This window comes from Crocodylus siamensis, chromosome 1 (genome assembly GCF_052110815.1).
Source record: "Crocodylus siamensis isolate JL-2025a chromosome 1, ASM5211081v1, whole genome shotgun sequence".
NCBI classification, from domain to species: Eukaryota; Metazoa; Chordata; order Crocodylia; family Crocodylidae; genus Crocodylus; species Crocodylus siamensis.
In genome coordinates, this window is record NC_143395.1 from 399,874,513 (window position 1) to 399,892,378 (window position 17,866).

General features: G+C 48.6%; 1 protein-coding gene across 9 annotated transcripts in view; it reads right to left on the reverse strand.

Moving 5' to 3' along the window:
* Positions 1 to 17,866, reverse strand: part of AMOTL1 (angiomotin like 1) — a 165,460-nt gene that overhangs the window by 122,323 nt on the left and 25,271 nt on the right. For 2 of the 9 annotated variants that reach the window (XM_090030479.1, XM_090030475.1), the window contains exon 1: positions 8,672 to 9,084. The exons of 4 other annotated variants lie outside the window; for them this stretch is intronic. Coding sequence is in view for 2 of the 5 variants with exons in the window: in XM_090030468.1 (XP_089886594.1) it covers positions 9,095 to 9,131 (37 nt within the window). In the remaining 3 variants the exon portion in view is untranslated. 3 more of the 9 variants (XM_090030483.1, XM_090030468.1, XM_090030446.1) reach the window with 3 other exon arrangements.

Below are 17,866 nucleotides of genomic sequence, written 5' to 3' on the forward strand. Positions count from 1 at the left end.
GCAGTGCCTCTGAATTTCTCTCCCTTCCCCCAAATGGCAGATTAGAGAGAAAAAAAAATTAGCCCCGTTCCCACCAGAAAAATATATGAAAGTATTATACACTCTTCATTTACAAGGCATAGCGTGGAATTTATGCTGTCACTCTTGACACACTGCTTTTAAAAACAGTTATACAGAAGTGCTAGTAAGATAACTGTTTTTATTTCCTGGTCTCAGTAAAATGACTGGGTCAAAGTAATAACCAGGTACACCAGGGCAAAGGCCAGACAACAATAATTTTAGGGTTACTTTTACAAGTGATAAAGATTTGACTTAAAATTACCTAACTACTACAGGCACTGGGGAAGGATGCTTACAGTGTCCTACTATAGCTGCAGAGGCATGGCTTTGAGCTCTGCTCTAGATTCGTTCCAGAGACTATCATCAGCTATAAACAGGTACCTGATCAATTTTGCTGGGGAGTCAGAGGTAGCTGGATGTGATACCACCCTTGTGTGACGTTTGCTACAGAAACGGGAATACTTTAACTGCATCACCTCCAGGAGCTGCTCTTTGATTACAGATGCTGACACCAAGTTCTCTGCCACTTGCAACATTGCTGTGATCTACAGAGTAGTGGGAAGTAAGCAGAAATCAGCCCAGGTCTGCACTACTGACCATGGACCCCACTGCACGGGCATAACTCGGACAGAGGCTTCCAGATCTGCCCTTCTCAACTGCTTAAACAAGACTAAGTCTTAAACATAACCACAGAACTAAGCTTGTGTTGCTGGACCAAGGAGCCTCATGCTGCTTGTCCAATATACATGGAAGGGTGAAGTCAGTGAAATCAGAGAGAGCTTTGCTACTGACTTCAATGAGAACAGTATTTGTCTCAAAATGTTCGGCCTAGTTGTTCTCTAACTTAAGTCCATGCAAAAGAGCCTAATCCCTGCAACTACCTTCATCTGAAGCATATTTATATTTATGGTAGAAGACAGCCATAACCAAAAATGTAAAGGACTGTTTCATGGCAGATTATCCCAACCGTGTTTTCCTAAATTGTTGCATCATAGAAAAGGTCAAAAGAGCAAACTACCCTCCCTGCTCCTGCCCCTCAACGCACTGCAGAGAGTCAGTTACCAGATATGACCCAGCTAATAAGACAGTGCTAGGTATTTCAAAATGTTGGTGCTGAAAGAGTACATCAACTGCCTTGCACTGCAGCTATAACATACTTATGGACTGGCTTGGCACAGACATACTAATTGAAAAGGAAGTGTACAACATCCAGGTTGCTACACAGTGCCATATCTGCTACCATTTTAGATTAATCAATTGTCCTTTGTTGAGAGGGATAAAATTCTTCTCTCACCAATGTTGGTATAAAACTGGAATTACTTCACTGACTTCTACGTCTTATTCCTGATTTACACCTAGGAAGTTGAAAATAGCTTTTGATGCTGTCATAAGAAGTCACAAAGAGGTAACTGCTGGTTTGCTCTTCACAAATGTCAAAAGATGAAGCCTAATGATTTTTCTATGGTTTTTCTCATGGAGAAAGGTGATTAAGATGATAACACTTAGGTTTAGGTCCATGGCTCCAAACAGAATAAACGCTGTTGTAATGTTAAAATTCAGGAAACAAATGGGAACCAGATTACATCTGTCACACAGCTGCCACAAATAAATTGTTTTATGAAGGGAAACCCCCCCTGGGATTTTCCCAAATCCACAAAATATTCCTAAGCATTGAAGTTTCCACTGGGACTACTATATTAGCAGATAGCCTGTCTTGAAAGTACATGGATTCAGCCATGTCCCTCCAGGCTCCAAGTATGTGAGGGCTGCAAAGTACAAACTATTCCCACCTGAAGCAGGAGGAACATTTCATCAAATCTGGTCTGTAAAGAGCAGTTCTGCTCTGAAAAGTGGCTATACAGAGTATACGGCACCAGGCTTTGTTTACTGAGTGCCCTGTACATAAATTCAAATATACCTTTCGCTGCCTGCCAGCCCTGCAAGCACCACCTGTGGTCTGAGAATCACCCAGTGCTCTTTTCCTCCCATTTCTCACCTCTGGTTATTATTTTTCTGCCCTCGGTTATGTCACTTCAAACCTCAGATACATGTATTCACTCTAAACTATAACTGAAGACAATGTGGTTATACAGTGGTTTAAATAAAGGCTGCCTTCGATGTGCTGTTACTGAAGAGGAATGAGATTCAAAGGCTTCAGAGATCAGGCTGTGTTTGCCAGGTAGGCAGCTGGGCAATAAACACATCCTTTTTAAATACAGAAACAGAGTCAATTCTATTAGGGATGGCTTTGAGACAACAAAACATGTCTGGAAGCACTTCACACAGCAAAACTAGGCTGGGAGGCATCTGAAGTTTGTTGATGCTCAGACACCGCAGCAGTAAAGCACTGAAAAGCCCTCCCCACTCCATTCATTGTCTGCTGCTGGCTGAGTTCTGGTCCCCCAACCAGAAACATAATGCACAGGGTCCGTGCCCTGGGCAGCAGCAAGGGTTGGGCTAATTGCGGCAGCACGTGCTATTCTGGCACCCCCTTGTTATACTACTGCCCCCTGCTACACTACTGCCTCCCTCCCTGGAATGATGCCTTACTCCTTCTGAGGTGCTAAGGGGACCTAGGGACAGAGTAAAGCACAACTAAAGTGGAGTCAGGCAACTGCATCCTGGTTCTCATTGGATGACACGGTGACAGTAGGGACAGTGAGGTCGAGCACAGGTGGGGCATACCTGCTCACAATCAACATCTTGCCTCATGCATCACAGCTCCACCTGGCACACAAGCTGATCTGCAGCTTAAGCAGCATCTTACCCCTTTTTCCCCACTCCACTATTCAGCTCCTTCACACCCATGTCAGCTGCCAGTCCAGCCACTGCCCCAGTTCTTACCTTATAGCTGTTGCATGTGAATGACAGGGGTGACCCCCTCCACCAGCCAGCCCATGTTAAAGCATTCATTCCATAAAGTTCAAGTGACCGTACTGGAACCAGTAAGCCCCTCTGTTAAAGTATGGCAATTATTTTGGGCGGAGGGCTGGTTACCCAGTTGTGGCAGGGTGTCAAGGGCCACATGGGTAGTGCCGCCCCCTGACAGGTGCCCCGGCCCCTGGTCACCATCTTGGGACCAGTGTCCCAATGTTTTGGGACCGATGTCCCAGGGTCAACACCAGTGGGGCCCAGAGCAGAGCACCGGCTGGTCTCTGGAGCCAGGCTGGGCTGCACCAGCAGGGAGAGGGGGGAGCTGGCCTGGCTTCATAGAGCCCCTGCCAGCTGGGACCACGCTCCTGACACCCTGCTCAGGGCCCCGCTGGCACTCGCCCCAGGACACTGGCGCGGGCTCCGTGCCCCTGCTGACTTTCGCACCACTCCCAGTGCCCTCCAGCTCCACAGTACAGGTGGAGGGCAGAGCACAGCCCCAACCCCCTGCTTGCCAGCAGGGAAGTAGCTGGTGCTGGAAAAGCAGCCCCTTGTCCACCCTATGGACGGTACTCCCTGCTGCATGTGCTTGCAGCTCATGCGGGGCTGTCTGGAACAGGCACAGGCAGCCCCACACAGGCTGCAAGTGGCTGCAGTGCGGGGCGCCGGCCACTTTTCCCCTCCACACTCGGCACCAGCTTGTAGCCTGGCCCCGCTGGCAGCCTGGGCCCCATGCTGGCTCTGGACTCACCTGTCGGGGCTGCACACGGCGGCAGCAGCTGCAGTACCCCCTGCTTGTCACGCCAGGCAGTTTTGGCTGCTGCTGCCTGCCTGGAGCTCACGCGCTGGGCAGCACAAAGGCGACAGTGGCAAACACTGCCTGGCGTGGCAAGCGGGGGGGGGGGGGGAGGGGGCCACAGCTGCTGTTGCTATGCACAACCTCGACGGGCGAGCTCAGAGCCAGTGCAGGGCCCAGGCTGGCAGTGGGTCCAGGTTACAAGCTGATGTTGAGCGTGGGGTAAAGGCGGCCCCGCACCCGCACCATGGCAGGTGCTCCCTGCTGCCGCCACTTGCAACCCCATGTGGGCTGCGAGCGGCTGCAGCACGGCCATGGGGCTGGGGAGGGGCAGCTTCCCCCTCTTCCCCCCCAGCTTTTCTCTGGGCTTCTTCCCTGCCTGGGATCCTCCCCTGCCCTCCCCACTCTTCCCTCTTCCCTGTGGTTCCAGCGGGGGCAGCTTGGGTGGGCAGAGCTGGGCAGGTCCTGCTGTTGTGGGAGCCTGCTGGTCTTCCCCTGGGTCCTACTGCCCTTGGTTCCTGTCATTTTTGACAGGAACCAAGGGCAGATAAATATTAATTTTCTAAATTTTTAGGGGCCCTGCAGGCCAGATGGAATGGCCTCGGCCCGTGGGCCATATTTTGCCCACCCCTGAAGTATGGCCTGTCATCTTATCCCCCTCTCCCTCACCCGGCCCCCCACCTCTTGTCATTCTGTTTTCTGTATCAAAAATGCAATCCCAGATCCTCAGACTATAAAATCACCCTGCACAAGCCTTCATTCTTCCCCAACTCACTTTGTGCTCTACCCTTCTCCTGTCTGGGATACTTGCTCACCAACTTCTGTGCATTTGGCATCTCTTCCCCTCTTCCTCACAGGCCGCAGCTAATTTCGGGTCCCACTTCTCCAACTTTCTACTCCTTTTTCTACCTCTCCCTCCCTACAGGAAGTAGGAAGAAAAAAGAAAAGGAAGTTTTCTTCTTCCTGTTCCCCCCCAGAACCTCACCCGCATTCCTCCCCAGTCTCACCCTATTCACACATCCCCACACTCCTTTGATCTCTTCCATTCACTGAACCTCTCTCTTCACTTATTGCCTCCCACACACACTCCACATACCAGTAAGTCAGTATTCAACCAGACTGACCACATTCTCTTTGTAGCCCAAGCATGAAGATCAGTTCCTCCATCCAGGGATCATTAGCCAGCACAGCTGTCTTCCCGCTTCCAATTATCTTGTTATTCAGTAGGCTCCCTGCCCTCACCCCACAGCCTCTCACCATCTCTGTAGTACTACCCCTGCACTCACACTGATTACAGACAACATGAAATCAGCCACACACCTGAAAGCTATCTAGAGCCCCTCAGAACTGGCATAGCTGCTGTCTAACTGGTTAAGGAGACAGCCACTGTCAGCCCTAAATTCAAATAAGTGTGTGGGTATATACCTGGGCACCAGCCAGTTTGAATTCAAGCTGGTTGCTACTAGAAGTGAAATTCCTTTCAGGATTGAAGGATCTGACCAGGGCTTTCTATAGACTCTCCTTTTGGGACCAACCATTTCGTCTTTACAGAATTAAAATTACCCCAACTTGGTAGATCTGAAGTGTCTGATAATCCTAACCAAGCCCATCTCCAAAGTGATCCAATTCAGCTATAACTGAGATGCAAGACTTCTAGATCCACTGATCTCAGTAAAGCAACAGCAGCCTAAAACTGCAGCAAGGGAGCAAAGAAACATGCCATACAGTTTTTAAGCTCCACGCTATAAACTTCTTTGGCCTGAAAGTTCTTCAGATGCCCGCAGCTCTGTCTTTGCATGTGTGCAGAACTGCACCAGTCTGAACAGCTCGGAGCTTCAGGCCCATTTCCATCCAGAAATGAAGCAAGGAGGAGGTGAAGTCCCTCGGTGTACTCTGAACATGCCTGATATACACAGGCAACACAGCACCACAGCCGCATATATTCAAAAACAGAGTAGGCAGTAGCTGTTTGCCCCCTTAACGCCCGCCCATTGATACAAGAGCCACTTGGTTAAAACAGTCATCCAGGAACCAAGAGACCCGAATGCTATGTCCTTCTCTGCCTGAGGACCTCAAACCCAACATCTGGCTCTCCCAGGAGCTCCCCGACCACTAGGCTACAGAATAACCCGGGTGGGGGCACTGTCCACCCCTACAGTTGAAGGTAGGCCACCCTGCAGCCACACATGCAAGTACCATGGGGCCACAGAATGAAGACAGCCCAGACCAACACAATGTCACCCCAATATGGTGCCAGCATTCAGGCATGTGCCACACTGCACTGAGGCAGCCACACTACTTCCAGGTTGGAAGCCTGCCTAAGTCAGGCGTACTGTAACCAGCTGAGTGCTGTGCACGTGCCAGCAGATCTGCCTTTCAGCAGAGCTCACCAACACCGAGCCAACTATATTCTGTACAGTTCTGAACAGTTCCTGTGTGTAGCCCGCAGGCCAAATGTGGCCTGTGAGCCCCTCTGATGCAGCACCCTGCCCAGGATGGCCCCTTTGAAATGGCCCTTCCAAAGCAAAACTGGTTTAACCTGCAGCCCTTCTTAGTTTGGCACTGCCTGTGTGTGCACATTTTCCCAGGACAAACATTTTGAACAAGGACAAAATCCTGATTTTTAAAATTTCCACAGGACACCAGGACAGCTCCTTTAAAACTGACAGTCACAGCAAAAAACCAGGATGTCTGGCTGCTTGACAGCATCAAACAGGGGTTTGCATTTCTATTACTTAATATCTTTTGAGGCAGCAGATATAAAACAGTCTAAACTGGGCCACACAACTATAATAATGCCTCACTCAGGCTTATTCAGATGGAGTTGGATGAAGCAATGGATGAAGGAGATGGGCACCACCACGCTCAGCTCACAGGAGGGGCAACCTGAGGCACAGAAAGATGAAACAACTTGTCCAATTTTGTCTCATGGGCTAGAAGCAGAGCCAGAGCCCAGTGTCTCATGCACTGGACTAAATTGCCTTCAAAAAACCTCACTGACTGACCCCTTGTTGCTATTTGCATGACAGTCATGCCCAGGAGACCAAGGTGGGTCACAGTCCCATTGTGTCAGCCCCTCTACAATGCCTGTTGGCCAATTTGACATTCACTGGATTTCTCTGGTCACTTTGGTGATTTTTTCTGCCTATTTACATTCCCTCTGCAGTTACAGCAAGGTCAATGTGCTTCACCTCCTGTCCTAAAATGGTATGCAGGATTGCTCTGCTCTGCTCCAGATAGCAGCTCTAGCTTTCATCCTAGTGAGTTTGGCAAGTTTACCGAAGAGATCAATATAAAGCTATTTCCACGCATACTGCGAGGCATAATCAGCTAATGATTGTAAGGTGTTTATAGCGATCTACTGATGAAAAAAAATGCTATATAAAAATCTAGGTTTTATGTCAATTTTTGTCTGAAGATCTCAAAGCTTTTTATAAGCCTTGGCTGCTTTATTGAAGAGACTCATGTCACAATCCTATTCCCATTCTATAGCTGGGGAACCCAGGGCAGAGGGAAATGACGCAGTGTTGCCCAGCCAGGCCAGCAGTAGCCAAGCAAGGACTAGAATCAAAGTCCCCCAAATCCCAGTCCCACATGCAAGCCACCAGACTGCACTAGTAAAGCCAGCACTGGACTATGGCAGCAATAAAATTATTATTAGCTGTGACACCACAGCAAAGTACATGCTCAGACATCACACGCGGTACAGGGCAATGGGCTTCACGGAGCAGTTCACTGCAGCTGGAGGGTTATGTACTTTTTAACTGTTTGAAGCAATCGACACACAAAACACCTTTTGTTAAAGTACTGACAAGGCCACCTTTGAAGTAACAAATCCTTCCAGTATTTACAAACAGTTGTAATTTGTTAATTGCAACAGAGGTCAGATACAGACCCCTCAAATTTTCATGCAAAAAAATAAAGGGATCCTCAGATCACTCCTGCTCTGCAAGCTTGTTTTTTGTTTTTATCTACTATTGTAAAATTAGGTTACTACAGTATATGCACTCAGAACATAGAGGGATGTGGGCTTTATAAATGCCTTGACTGACAAATTAGATACAAGTAACAGTGCCTCCTCTGTGGAGCCTTTGACAGCACTTTGTGTGCAGTCATTTGCGCTGTTTCTGCTGTAAAAACAATCAGTTTTACTCTTGTTTGTGTGGGTCTTTCATACAGCAATAAGAGAAAATAAAAAAACCTTTCTTTTTTTAAACAGGGAAATGTAAAGCCACAAATACTAGCAGAAGGCTCTTAGGCAGGGTTTAGCATCTAAAATTTTATTTAAAACTTATTTTAAACGGACTAGAATTGAGACATCATTTTAAAGCCAAATCAATTTGTCCTGTGCCTCACCCTCCTCTACTAACCTGTAACCTAAATATTAAAGCCACCCTTCCCCATGGGCTCCAAAAGAAAATACCTTACTTATCCCTTTTTGCTTCTCTGAAGCCTTTCACAGGCATTACTGCTGGTTGATAACGTCTAAACTCCAACTAACCTGCTAGACACAAACATCCAAAAAGACCGTTATCTTCATCTAGTGCTAAACATATCCTAAGAGCTCCTTCCTCCTCATCCTTGCGAATGCTCCCACACCCCCTCTCACGTCTGTGCACCCCGCAGGGTAATAACTGATGGGTCCTTATTAATGTCCCTTTCATTACTGATATGACAATGTTTCAAAGGGAGCAGTTGGCACCTCTCACACAGATGCGCTACCGCTTGTCGGACGCAGCACGTTTCTAATGAATTTGGAGCCGAGCGCTACCACCCTTCAAATAAGGAGAGGCTGCGATTGCTAGGGGAGACCCCTCCAAGGGGGCCCTGAAGTTTTGATGGACACGATCCCTGCAGTGTTGCACCACTCTCTGTTTAAAGCATCAAGAAAACTGTCCTCAAATGCTGGAAACATTAACCCCTCAACACAGCCGGGAAACATACCTCCCAGCCTCTGGTCACTCCTCGATTATCCTTGACCTGTTCCGCTGCTATTCTTTTTTTTTTTTTTTTTGTCAGACCAAAAACGCAGGGAAATAATCGGGTCCTGGGAGACTTTAGAAGCACTTTGCAACAGGGAGCATCCCCCAGCTCTCGCCCTCCTTGGAGGTTGTGAAGCCCCGGCTGGACTGATCTACCGGGGGCAGGTCCTGCTGGCCGAAGTGACCTCCCTGCCAGCCCTGATCTCCTCCGAGCCTCGTCTACAAGTGACCGGGAGCGGTGACTCTTGCTGCCGCTGGGCAGAGGGAGGCCGGGCGCGGGGCTTGTGAGGGCACCAGGAGTTCTGGGGGCTTCCCCCGCGCCAGCCTCCGCCTCGCCTCCCCGCCCCGGCCCGCCCTGCCCGGCCCTGCCCGGGGCGCGCGTTACCTCTCCGCTCGCGCCCGGCAGCGCCCGCCGCCCGCATGGGCGCTCCTGGCTGGGGCGGGCGGGCGGGGCGGGCGCGCGGGACCCGCGCAACAATCGGCCCATTCAGCCTGGAATGCGGGGAATGTCCGCGCGGCCGCCCCCGGGCCCTAGCGCCGCCCGCTCCCGCCCGGCCCGGGGCCCTGGCATCGCCCGCCGCCCACGCGCGCACATGCACACGCACACACAAGAACACGCACGCGTGCACACACACACACACACAAATACACACGCCTAAACGCACACGTCCACACACGCACACGTCCACCCCCGGGCCACCTGCCAGGTCCTAGCAGGCGCGCGAGGGGAGGGGAGGGGAGGTCCCGAGAGAAGCAGCCGGGCCCCAGACGCGACCCGCTGAGCTCTTGGACGGGAGGTCGGAGGCGCCCCCGGGGGCTCACACCCGGCTCCGAACAACTGAGGGCAGAGGGAAAGCTCAGCAGGGGCAGTCTTGGGTGACTGACCCCCAACTGGGGGGGCTCCAGGGCTGATCGCACTGCAGATATTTACGCCAGAGGGCACTGCATGGGCTCTGCCCCCGCCACCCTGTTAGGCTTGCTTAGAATATTAAATGCATAAAAGCATTTGGGCTCAAACCTGGCTAAGTTGGCGCTTTAAAAAAAAAATTCCTCTCTGCTCAACCCCTGCCTGCAACCGCAGTGTATTTCCACTTCTGGAGCAGCCCTGCATTTGCCAAACAGAAAAGTTAAAATAGTTTGGGGATGAATGTGCCAGCAGTGCATGACAGGCCTTCTGCGCACCTCCCAGGCCCATGCCTTCTCAGGACTGAAGCAAAGGACACAACATGAATGGGTTTCCCTGCAGGATCTGCTGCAGTCACTTAGCATGCAGTTGATTTAGGTCAGCGTTTCTCCAGCTCTGGGTCACAGCAATATATGAAAAGGTCGTGGACAACTTTAAAAATGGAATTTCCGTTAAAGGACAACAACGTGGGAAACCTCAGCTTTTCCCTTGCAGACTGGCAGAATCTCAGCCTCCCCTACCCCACACACCCTCCCTGCCCCACACTGGGGAGCTGGAGACAGCGGCACTGGCCATTGATGTTTACCAATGGGTCCAGGTACAAAAAAGGTTGACAGCTACTGGTTTAGGTGATCCAGGTTACTAAAGTCCCCATCCTGCAAACTCCTACACACACCTGCTTTCACTTTACTCCCAGGAATAAGGCTACTCACAATATAGTAAAGTGTGTGTGTCAACGTTTGCAAGACTGCTCTTGATCCTGGTTATAGTCAAACTCTAGATGATCGAAAAGTAAACACAAATAGTTCAAGCCAATTAACATTTTATTCCACTGCTGAATGCAGCCTTGATCCAAAACCTATTACAAGTAATGAGATAGCTCCCTCTGATTTCAATGAGTTTGGATCAGGACCTAAAGGATGCCCAGATTTTCCTTCCTACTTCAGACAACTGCAGAGATAGCCCAGCGTTATTCAGAAAAGAAGTTATCTCCATTTTTCCAGCCATCAGCATACCATTTTCATTGGTGTTAATGTATTCATCATTTCCAACAACAGTTCACAGTCTTTATTTGAGAACCCTTCCATCACTGTCCATTCTGTTCTCATGGGGCGCTTGTACACTTGATGAAAAGTGACGAGAAATCGCCATTTGACTAGCATAATGGCATCACCATGTACATGTGCAGGTTTTTTGTCAACTTTTTTTTTCGAGCGTGGCAACTTAAACCACCTCTGATGTGTTTTAGTTTGGACATGGCAAATTGTCCCATTGTGGACAAAAAAATCTGACATGTGTACATGCCAAACAGCTCCTGCCGCCTCTCCGTGCTGCCCTGGGAATGGGCTGGCTTGTCCCTAGGGCAGTGTGGGGAGGTGGCAGGAGGGCATCTGGGTGTGCTGGTGTCCGAGGAAGGCGGCAGGGCCAGTGCACAGGGCACTGGAAGCCCAGGCGTGCTCGCAGAAGCTCGGGCTTGGCAGGCTTCCAGCATCCTGTGCACTTTCTCTGCCACCTTCTCTGGCCACCAGCTCACCCAGCTGTCCTCCTGCTGCCTTCCTGCACTGCCCCAGGGGCAAACCAGCCCATTCCCAGGTAGTCCCAGGAGGCCAGGACAGTGCACAGGGCGCTGGAAGCCTGCCACGCCCCAGCTTCTCCAAGCACACCTGGGCTTCCAGTGCCCCATGCACCACTGGACTGGGCCAGGTGCTGCCTGCGAGCTGGGGCAGCACCCATGCAGCTAGCACCATGGGGGTGCTGCTGCCACGGAGGGAAGTACCCAACTCCCCTACAGCTCAGGGGCTGCACAACCCAGTGGCAGCTCGTGCAGGAAGGCTCTGCCAAGAAAAAGCAGCAAGGGGCCTGATTCTTTTGTTTTTCCTCATAGACCTTCCCTCTGCAGCAGCAGTGCCCCCCAGGGTCTCCCGGGTGGGCTGCTAGCAAGCGGGTGCTGCCTGGAGGGTGCCACTGCCGGGGAGGGAAGGTCTGAGCCCCCCCCGCAGCTCAGGGGCAACCGCAGCTCACCCCCCCCAGCCATAAGAGAGGTGGGCAGGCTCTGCAAGAAAAACAAGAAAGATCAAACCCCTCACCACTTTTTTTTTCCCCCTCAGTGGAGCCTGCCCCTGTTGCGTAACAGTGACAGCCTGCCAAGGGATTTAATATGGCCTGTGGCAGGTCGCTCAGCCCTACCCAGCCTAGGTGCAGGGGGCAGCCCCAGCCATGACACCTGCACTGGTCCCACCACCCCTGGTTGCAGGGCAGGGCTGGAGTGGCATGATGGCCAGACTCCACTTCTCAGCAGTCCCGGGGGCGGCCGCTCCTTCTGGATGCTGCTGCTAGTGTTGTCACTGCTGCCAGAGCGGGCCCCACTGCCTGGGCACCCCAGCTTGTCTGCCCCACACCCACTGCTGGGAGCGCCATGGATACCAGCCCAGGTCCCACATGGGCAGTAATTAGGGAGCCGTTAATCACCCCCACCCTGTAAAACCATAGGTGCTGTCAAGCAGGGTTGCCAACTGAATATTTTTATTTACTGCAAACTGTTTACTGACAACCAAACTTTATACTTTTTGCTATGTTTGATGTTAAACCTTGAAATCTGAACCCATCCCTTTAAACTAGGGCCTGGCAGTAGAGCAAGGCTTAGCAGAAGAGTTACGTTTACATTATGTATAACATATATCAGTAAAAAAGTCTGGGCATCAATAAAAAGCTTTACAATTGTCAGTGAAAACATGTTCTTGGGTTGGCAGCCCTGAACTTGGGCTACTTCTCAAAAGCCTAAGTTCAGGCACCTATGTATCTTTTTGCACCAAAGTGTAGGAACAAAGTGAATTTAGACATTTATGGGGCTTGTGGTTGCTGGCACTTAACTTCATTCCAAGCCCCATGCAAGGACCTAATCTACTGATCTGGATCTGGAACTGAGTGACTTTCAGGTGGCCATAAAGGCAGTTCAGAAGTGAGCCCAGCTTACCTGAGTGTCAGTTCAGTGCCTTAACCATATCTCTCCTTGGTACCTGCTAGGCAATCCCCCCAGACTGATGTGAATGTAGCTTGTGTGTTTGCATCTGACAGCACGGATGTGGGGGAGGATTAGAAGTAGCATTGCTATTATTAACTCTAGACCCTCTCCCTTGTTGTATACTTGCTTCATCACTCATTTTCACCTAAATAGCACACAGTACCTATTCTTTCAAGACAAGCGATGGATTTATTGACCATGCTGGACAGCAGTACTGCACTAACAGGAACCCAGGAAACTTGTCAGCACCCAGAGGCTCTCTGCTGTGTAGCATGCCGTTTCCACAGGATGTGTTCTCTTTATAGTCTGAAGGATTCATGATTTCTCCTCACTGACCCAACCTAGTCAAACCATTCTTCACACTGATGCTAGGGGAGGAGGGGTGTTTCTTATTGGGAGCCCACCTCATTGGTAAGTAGCAGCACCTGTGTGTGTGCCATTATTCCTCAGAGGCTCTCTAAGCACTGTGCTAAAGTGTGCGCATGACTCTCTTGAGGCCTGGGGAGTCACGCATCCCAACCCACACTTTATGCTACCTATATCTTTCTGTACCTTCACTGTTTGTCCTGGGGTCAACATAACTGGACAGTTCTTTGATGTTTCTTCAGGGTTTTTGTTTGCACCTTGCTGAGATTTCTCTATCTCAGTTCTCCACACACAAGCACAGTGCCCAGCAACAACGGGACTATCCGAGTTATTCCTGCACAGCCTACTATGTGCAAGGTGCTTTACTACTCACATAAAAGAAAAGGAGCAAGCCTGCACTGCCTCTGTGCCACCATCAAGCAGCACATTTCACATGCATCAGATCCTGAAACTGAGGCCATGTGCCTGCCTTGGCACAGCACTGTGCACATCCCAGGAAGCACATTGCAGACAAAAAACTTATGAGCAGCACTACACTGTCTCTTTTCCAGAATCTGGTGCGCACGCCACACTTCACAGAGTGCTCCCAAATGTGGCATAGGGGCAGCGTGGGGCTGATCCTGGGCTCTGCCCTGGTCCATCTGTCCCACTTTGATGATGGGTGGGGGCCATGACAGGGCTGCACCAGTGACCTTACTAAGATCACAGGGTTACTCAGTCCTGGCATGCATGTCTCTTCTGTGCTATTATTTAACTTGGAAGCATTTTCCCCATTTGAACTGCACATCTTGCTTGGGCACAGCAGACAAGAGCTTTCCTGTCTGTATGTGAGCACTTCAACCAGTGGGGCTGTGCAGCTCCTTGCAAACGCTGGGTGCTATCACAATATGCAGGCACCTGAAGTTAGTCTCCTGGGTTTGTGTTTAGACACCAAAGTAAGTGGGCTGACTTAGAAGTGCTGAGCACCTAGTTCTGAGGGTGCAAGATTAGCTTTGAGCTAGAGTGGCAGAGCTCCAGAGTAAGCTCCCGAAAGTCAGCAATACACTCTGGATTGGCACAGGTATAAAACACAGCAGAATTGCAAACACACTATGGTTCAAGGGTGAAAGAACAAAGAATCTTATTCTACCTACATATTTCAAGATGCTGATGAGATAACGGATGGTCCAGTGGCTCGGGCATTAGCCTGGACTGGGGAAGGCTTGCTTGTTCCTTCTCTGTAATAGGATTCCTATCTGCATTTGGTCAAGTCACTTATGTTCAGGCCCAAAAGGCACTTAAGTGCTTGAATACTATTAGGTAGACAAGGTTAATCTGATATCTTTTATTAGACCAACTTAAATAGTTGGAAAACAATTATTAAGCAAGCTTTCGGGTTCAAAAACCCTTCATCAGGCTAAGGCAGTTTCTGCAGTTGGTGTGAGCTCTTCCTGGATGGAATGAAAAGTAAAGAAGCCAGAGGCTGGTCTGGTCTGCATGCAAGACAGGCAGTCAGTGAAAATGTAGACTGAGGAGTCGATGGGTGAAAGACAGGCTGGGCGGGCGGGGGGGGCGAGAAGGTAGATGAATAGTGGAGAGATACCTGAGGAGTCAGATGTGAGGCAGGTTATACTGTGTTATAAATCCAATGTTTATATTTACTCCATGATTTTTAGTGTCCAGGAAGCTGATGAAGTGGAGTTCATAGCCTCATCCTGGGAAGTGTTTTGTAAGTTTCCTTTGAGGATCAGGACTGAGACAACCTACACCTCTGAATACTATTACACACCTAAACTCCCAGTGATTCATATGGCCCTTGGTCTTTCAGGGCAGATTATCTGCTGAGACCCTGGAGATAAAGGCTGCTTTTATTTGTATTCATATGAGCAACTAGTCAGACATAAACAAAGACAACATTTCGCCTTTGGCTTGTAATATGCATATTCATGTCAGTGTGCAGAAAGGAAGGAGGGATTTCTCACAAAGCTAATTTCAAAATGGCAATTTAAACACCTCTTGTCTTCCTTCTCTAATTACTGTCTGAATGAAATAGGGTAAATGTTTGGGGGTTTTTTAATTAACTTGCTCTAGTAAAGAGTTTTATATAATCTGAATAGAGCCGGACCTGTGGGAATCAGCTGAGTCTGGCTAGACTATCCACAGCTCCCTCTGTGCTAGCTTTTAGAAGGGTTTATATGTTTTTTACCAAGTCCTCACTTTGCTTTTCCCTTGTTAATACACTGTTCTCCCAAAGATCAATAACAATCACAGTACTTTAGGGAAGCACTGAGCAGGAGGACTGTTTCAGAATCAATCTTTCTACAGCACATCTGACCCATGGTGCCTGATCCAGACCGTGATGAATTTCAGTGAATGACGGTCTCCCTCTCTCTCTCGGGGTCCATAACTTTGTATGTGTCCCCATATCCTTCATTTTTAGAGTGGTGTTTGCTAGCCCTTTTCAATATCCTCCTCTAGTTCAATTCCAGTTTGATGCTATAATGAAGTGATAGTTGTGAAGGGTGCAGATTGGATGATATGTCCTCTACTATGTAACAGGTAGGGAGGAGGCAAGCAGCAGTTCAAATTTCCTCAAAGCACAGGTACACTGAATTTAGCATTTCCTCCCAAAGGCCCAGCGCCTGCAGCAGGCTAGAAGAGAACTCCTCCAGTTACAGCATTTCATTTCCAAGTGTTCATGCTGCCCTTGGCCACTCTGTTGATGCTGAATATTACAGATGCCTTGCTGGCAGGTAAAGAGTTGTGTGCTATAACTGAATAGACAATTTAATCTCATTTCACATAGCCTGCTCCCCCACAGCTCCCTTTTGGTAACTAAGGCAATGGAATAGATTTAAGACCTGTAAGTTGGAAGTAGAAAAGAAAACACCCCACATATTCCCCTGGCAAGATCTGGAGCGAAGGAGACAACTTTTTTTCCATTCTTTTCCAGGGGTCTACTGGACTCAGCCATGACCAGGCTCCTGGATCTCCCGGTCCTGTCAGTTCTGTATTAATGACAATATAGGTCTGACTTGGTTATTATAATGGACCTCAGGGAAGATCACTGAGCTCTCATGGAAGGGATTCAGCTGTTCTGAACAGCAATTGCAGGTTGGTATTGACACTTATTACACATAAAACTACCCATGTATGTAATCTCATAGATTCCAAGTGCTGCAAGTAAACAAATAATTGTCCCACTACAGCTGACACTGGCAATCCCAAATGCCTGCATGCATTTCTTGATGTGCCTGCAGTTTCATGAGATATTCAACTAGGTACTCTATGAATAATAGCCCACTTAACATTACCCCCTGTGATACAGTGTGTAGAGCCAGCCACAGATATGAACTAAAACAATCATGGTCACCTGCATGAACTGAATCATGGAATTAGCTTATAGTGCATCAAGAAGTTCCATTAGGCTAAGCTTAGTAAATAATTACACAGATCCTTTGAAAAAAAAAAAAAGATGTCCTTACCATGCCTCCTGCCCCGTCAGATGGAAAGAATGCTAGCTGGTCTGATTAGTCACAAACTTTGCTTACCCCACATCCACAACTTGTTTCAGCAGATATTATTTTAACAATCACCAGCTTCTCTGATAAGTTATGAGCAGAGACAATTCCACGTGCACTCTTCGAACAGTACTTACACAATTCCATCTACAAATGGTGTTTAAACAATCTAGCTACCAGATAGCCAGTGAGCTCCAAAACTCAGTGAGCATTAAAAGAAATATAGGACTGTGCTATATTAATAGCCACCACAAGGTCTTCACTATGCTGATGACTGCACAGACTTATCAGGTTCCCCCCGATGTGCATTTAACAGGCAGGGCTGCCTTTGGAAAAGCAAAATCACTTTTGCACATCTGTTTTTCCAATTTTGCCAAAGAGCTTTCATTTTTCTTTCCTCTAATAATTTGACCTATATGGTTTCTGGCAGAGGACTGTGTTAAGCAGAGCACTAGTTCCCTGGATTCATTCCAGTGAAAGATGAGGTCAGAACAACAAAGAAAAAAAAACAGCTTAGATGGCTACTAAGCAATGGGAACAAACAGGTCAGAGATGGGTTTTTTTTAATCAAATGGGACCAGATTCCCAGTTGTAATAGTTCTGCAGGAACTGAGTACCATAGAAGCTCTATTTCCTGCAACCAGAATATAACAGGTATCTCTAACAGGGTTATAATACACATAGTACAGATGTAAAGAATACACCAAAATAATCAAGCATGTATCCAGCTATCAGGAAGTTTGGTGTACAGGCCCTAAAAATGTTCACATGTGTCATTTACAAAAGCAATTTGATCAGGATTGTGAGAAGATGGATTTTCCATACCTCCACCTGCATTTCATTTTCCCCCTCTGTCATCAAATTCCTATCAGTCTGTTCCAGGTTCACTCTTGAAGGGGGCTTTCCCCACCCATGAATTTTTCCAACCTGTCCTATCTCTCTCCCCCTTCCCCAATATTGTGCTAAATTGTCTTAATGGCACTTCACTGAGTGGAACAGTATGTTGGCAACAGCTGATGCTCTTGCTCAAAAGAGCATCTCTCTTTCCCTTCACTTCCCTTTTTTCTTAAGCCAACAAGTCCATCTTGCAATTCACCCAGGAGTCAGTCCAATATCATTCTGTTAGGTAACAAAGAAGTGTGAAATTTTCAGATTTTCTGATTTCTGATTCAGGGAAGAAAGGAACCCAACAAATGTCCAGCTGATTCAGACACTCAAAAACCTGTAACTGAACTATGGGAGAGAAGGGACAAATAAATGAAAAGAAAGAAAAGGAGTTACTTCTGCCTAGTTGTCATACAGCCATAACAAAAGGATGTCTCCAGTGTTTCCTTATCACAGTAATTTTACTTGGAGAAAGGAAAC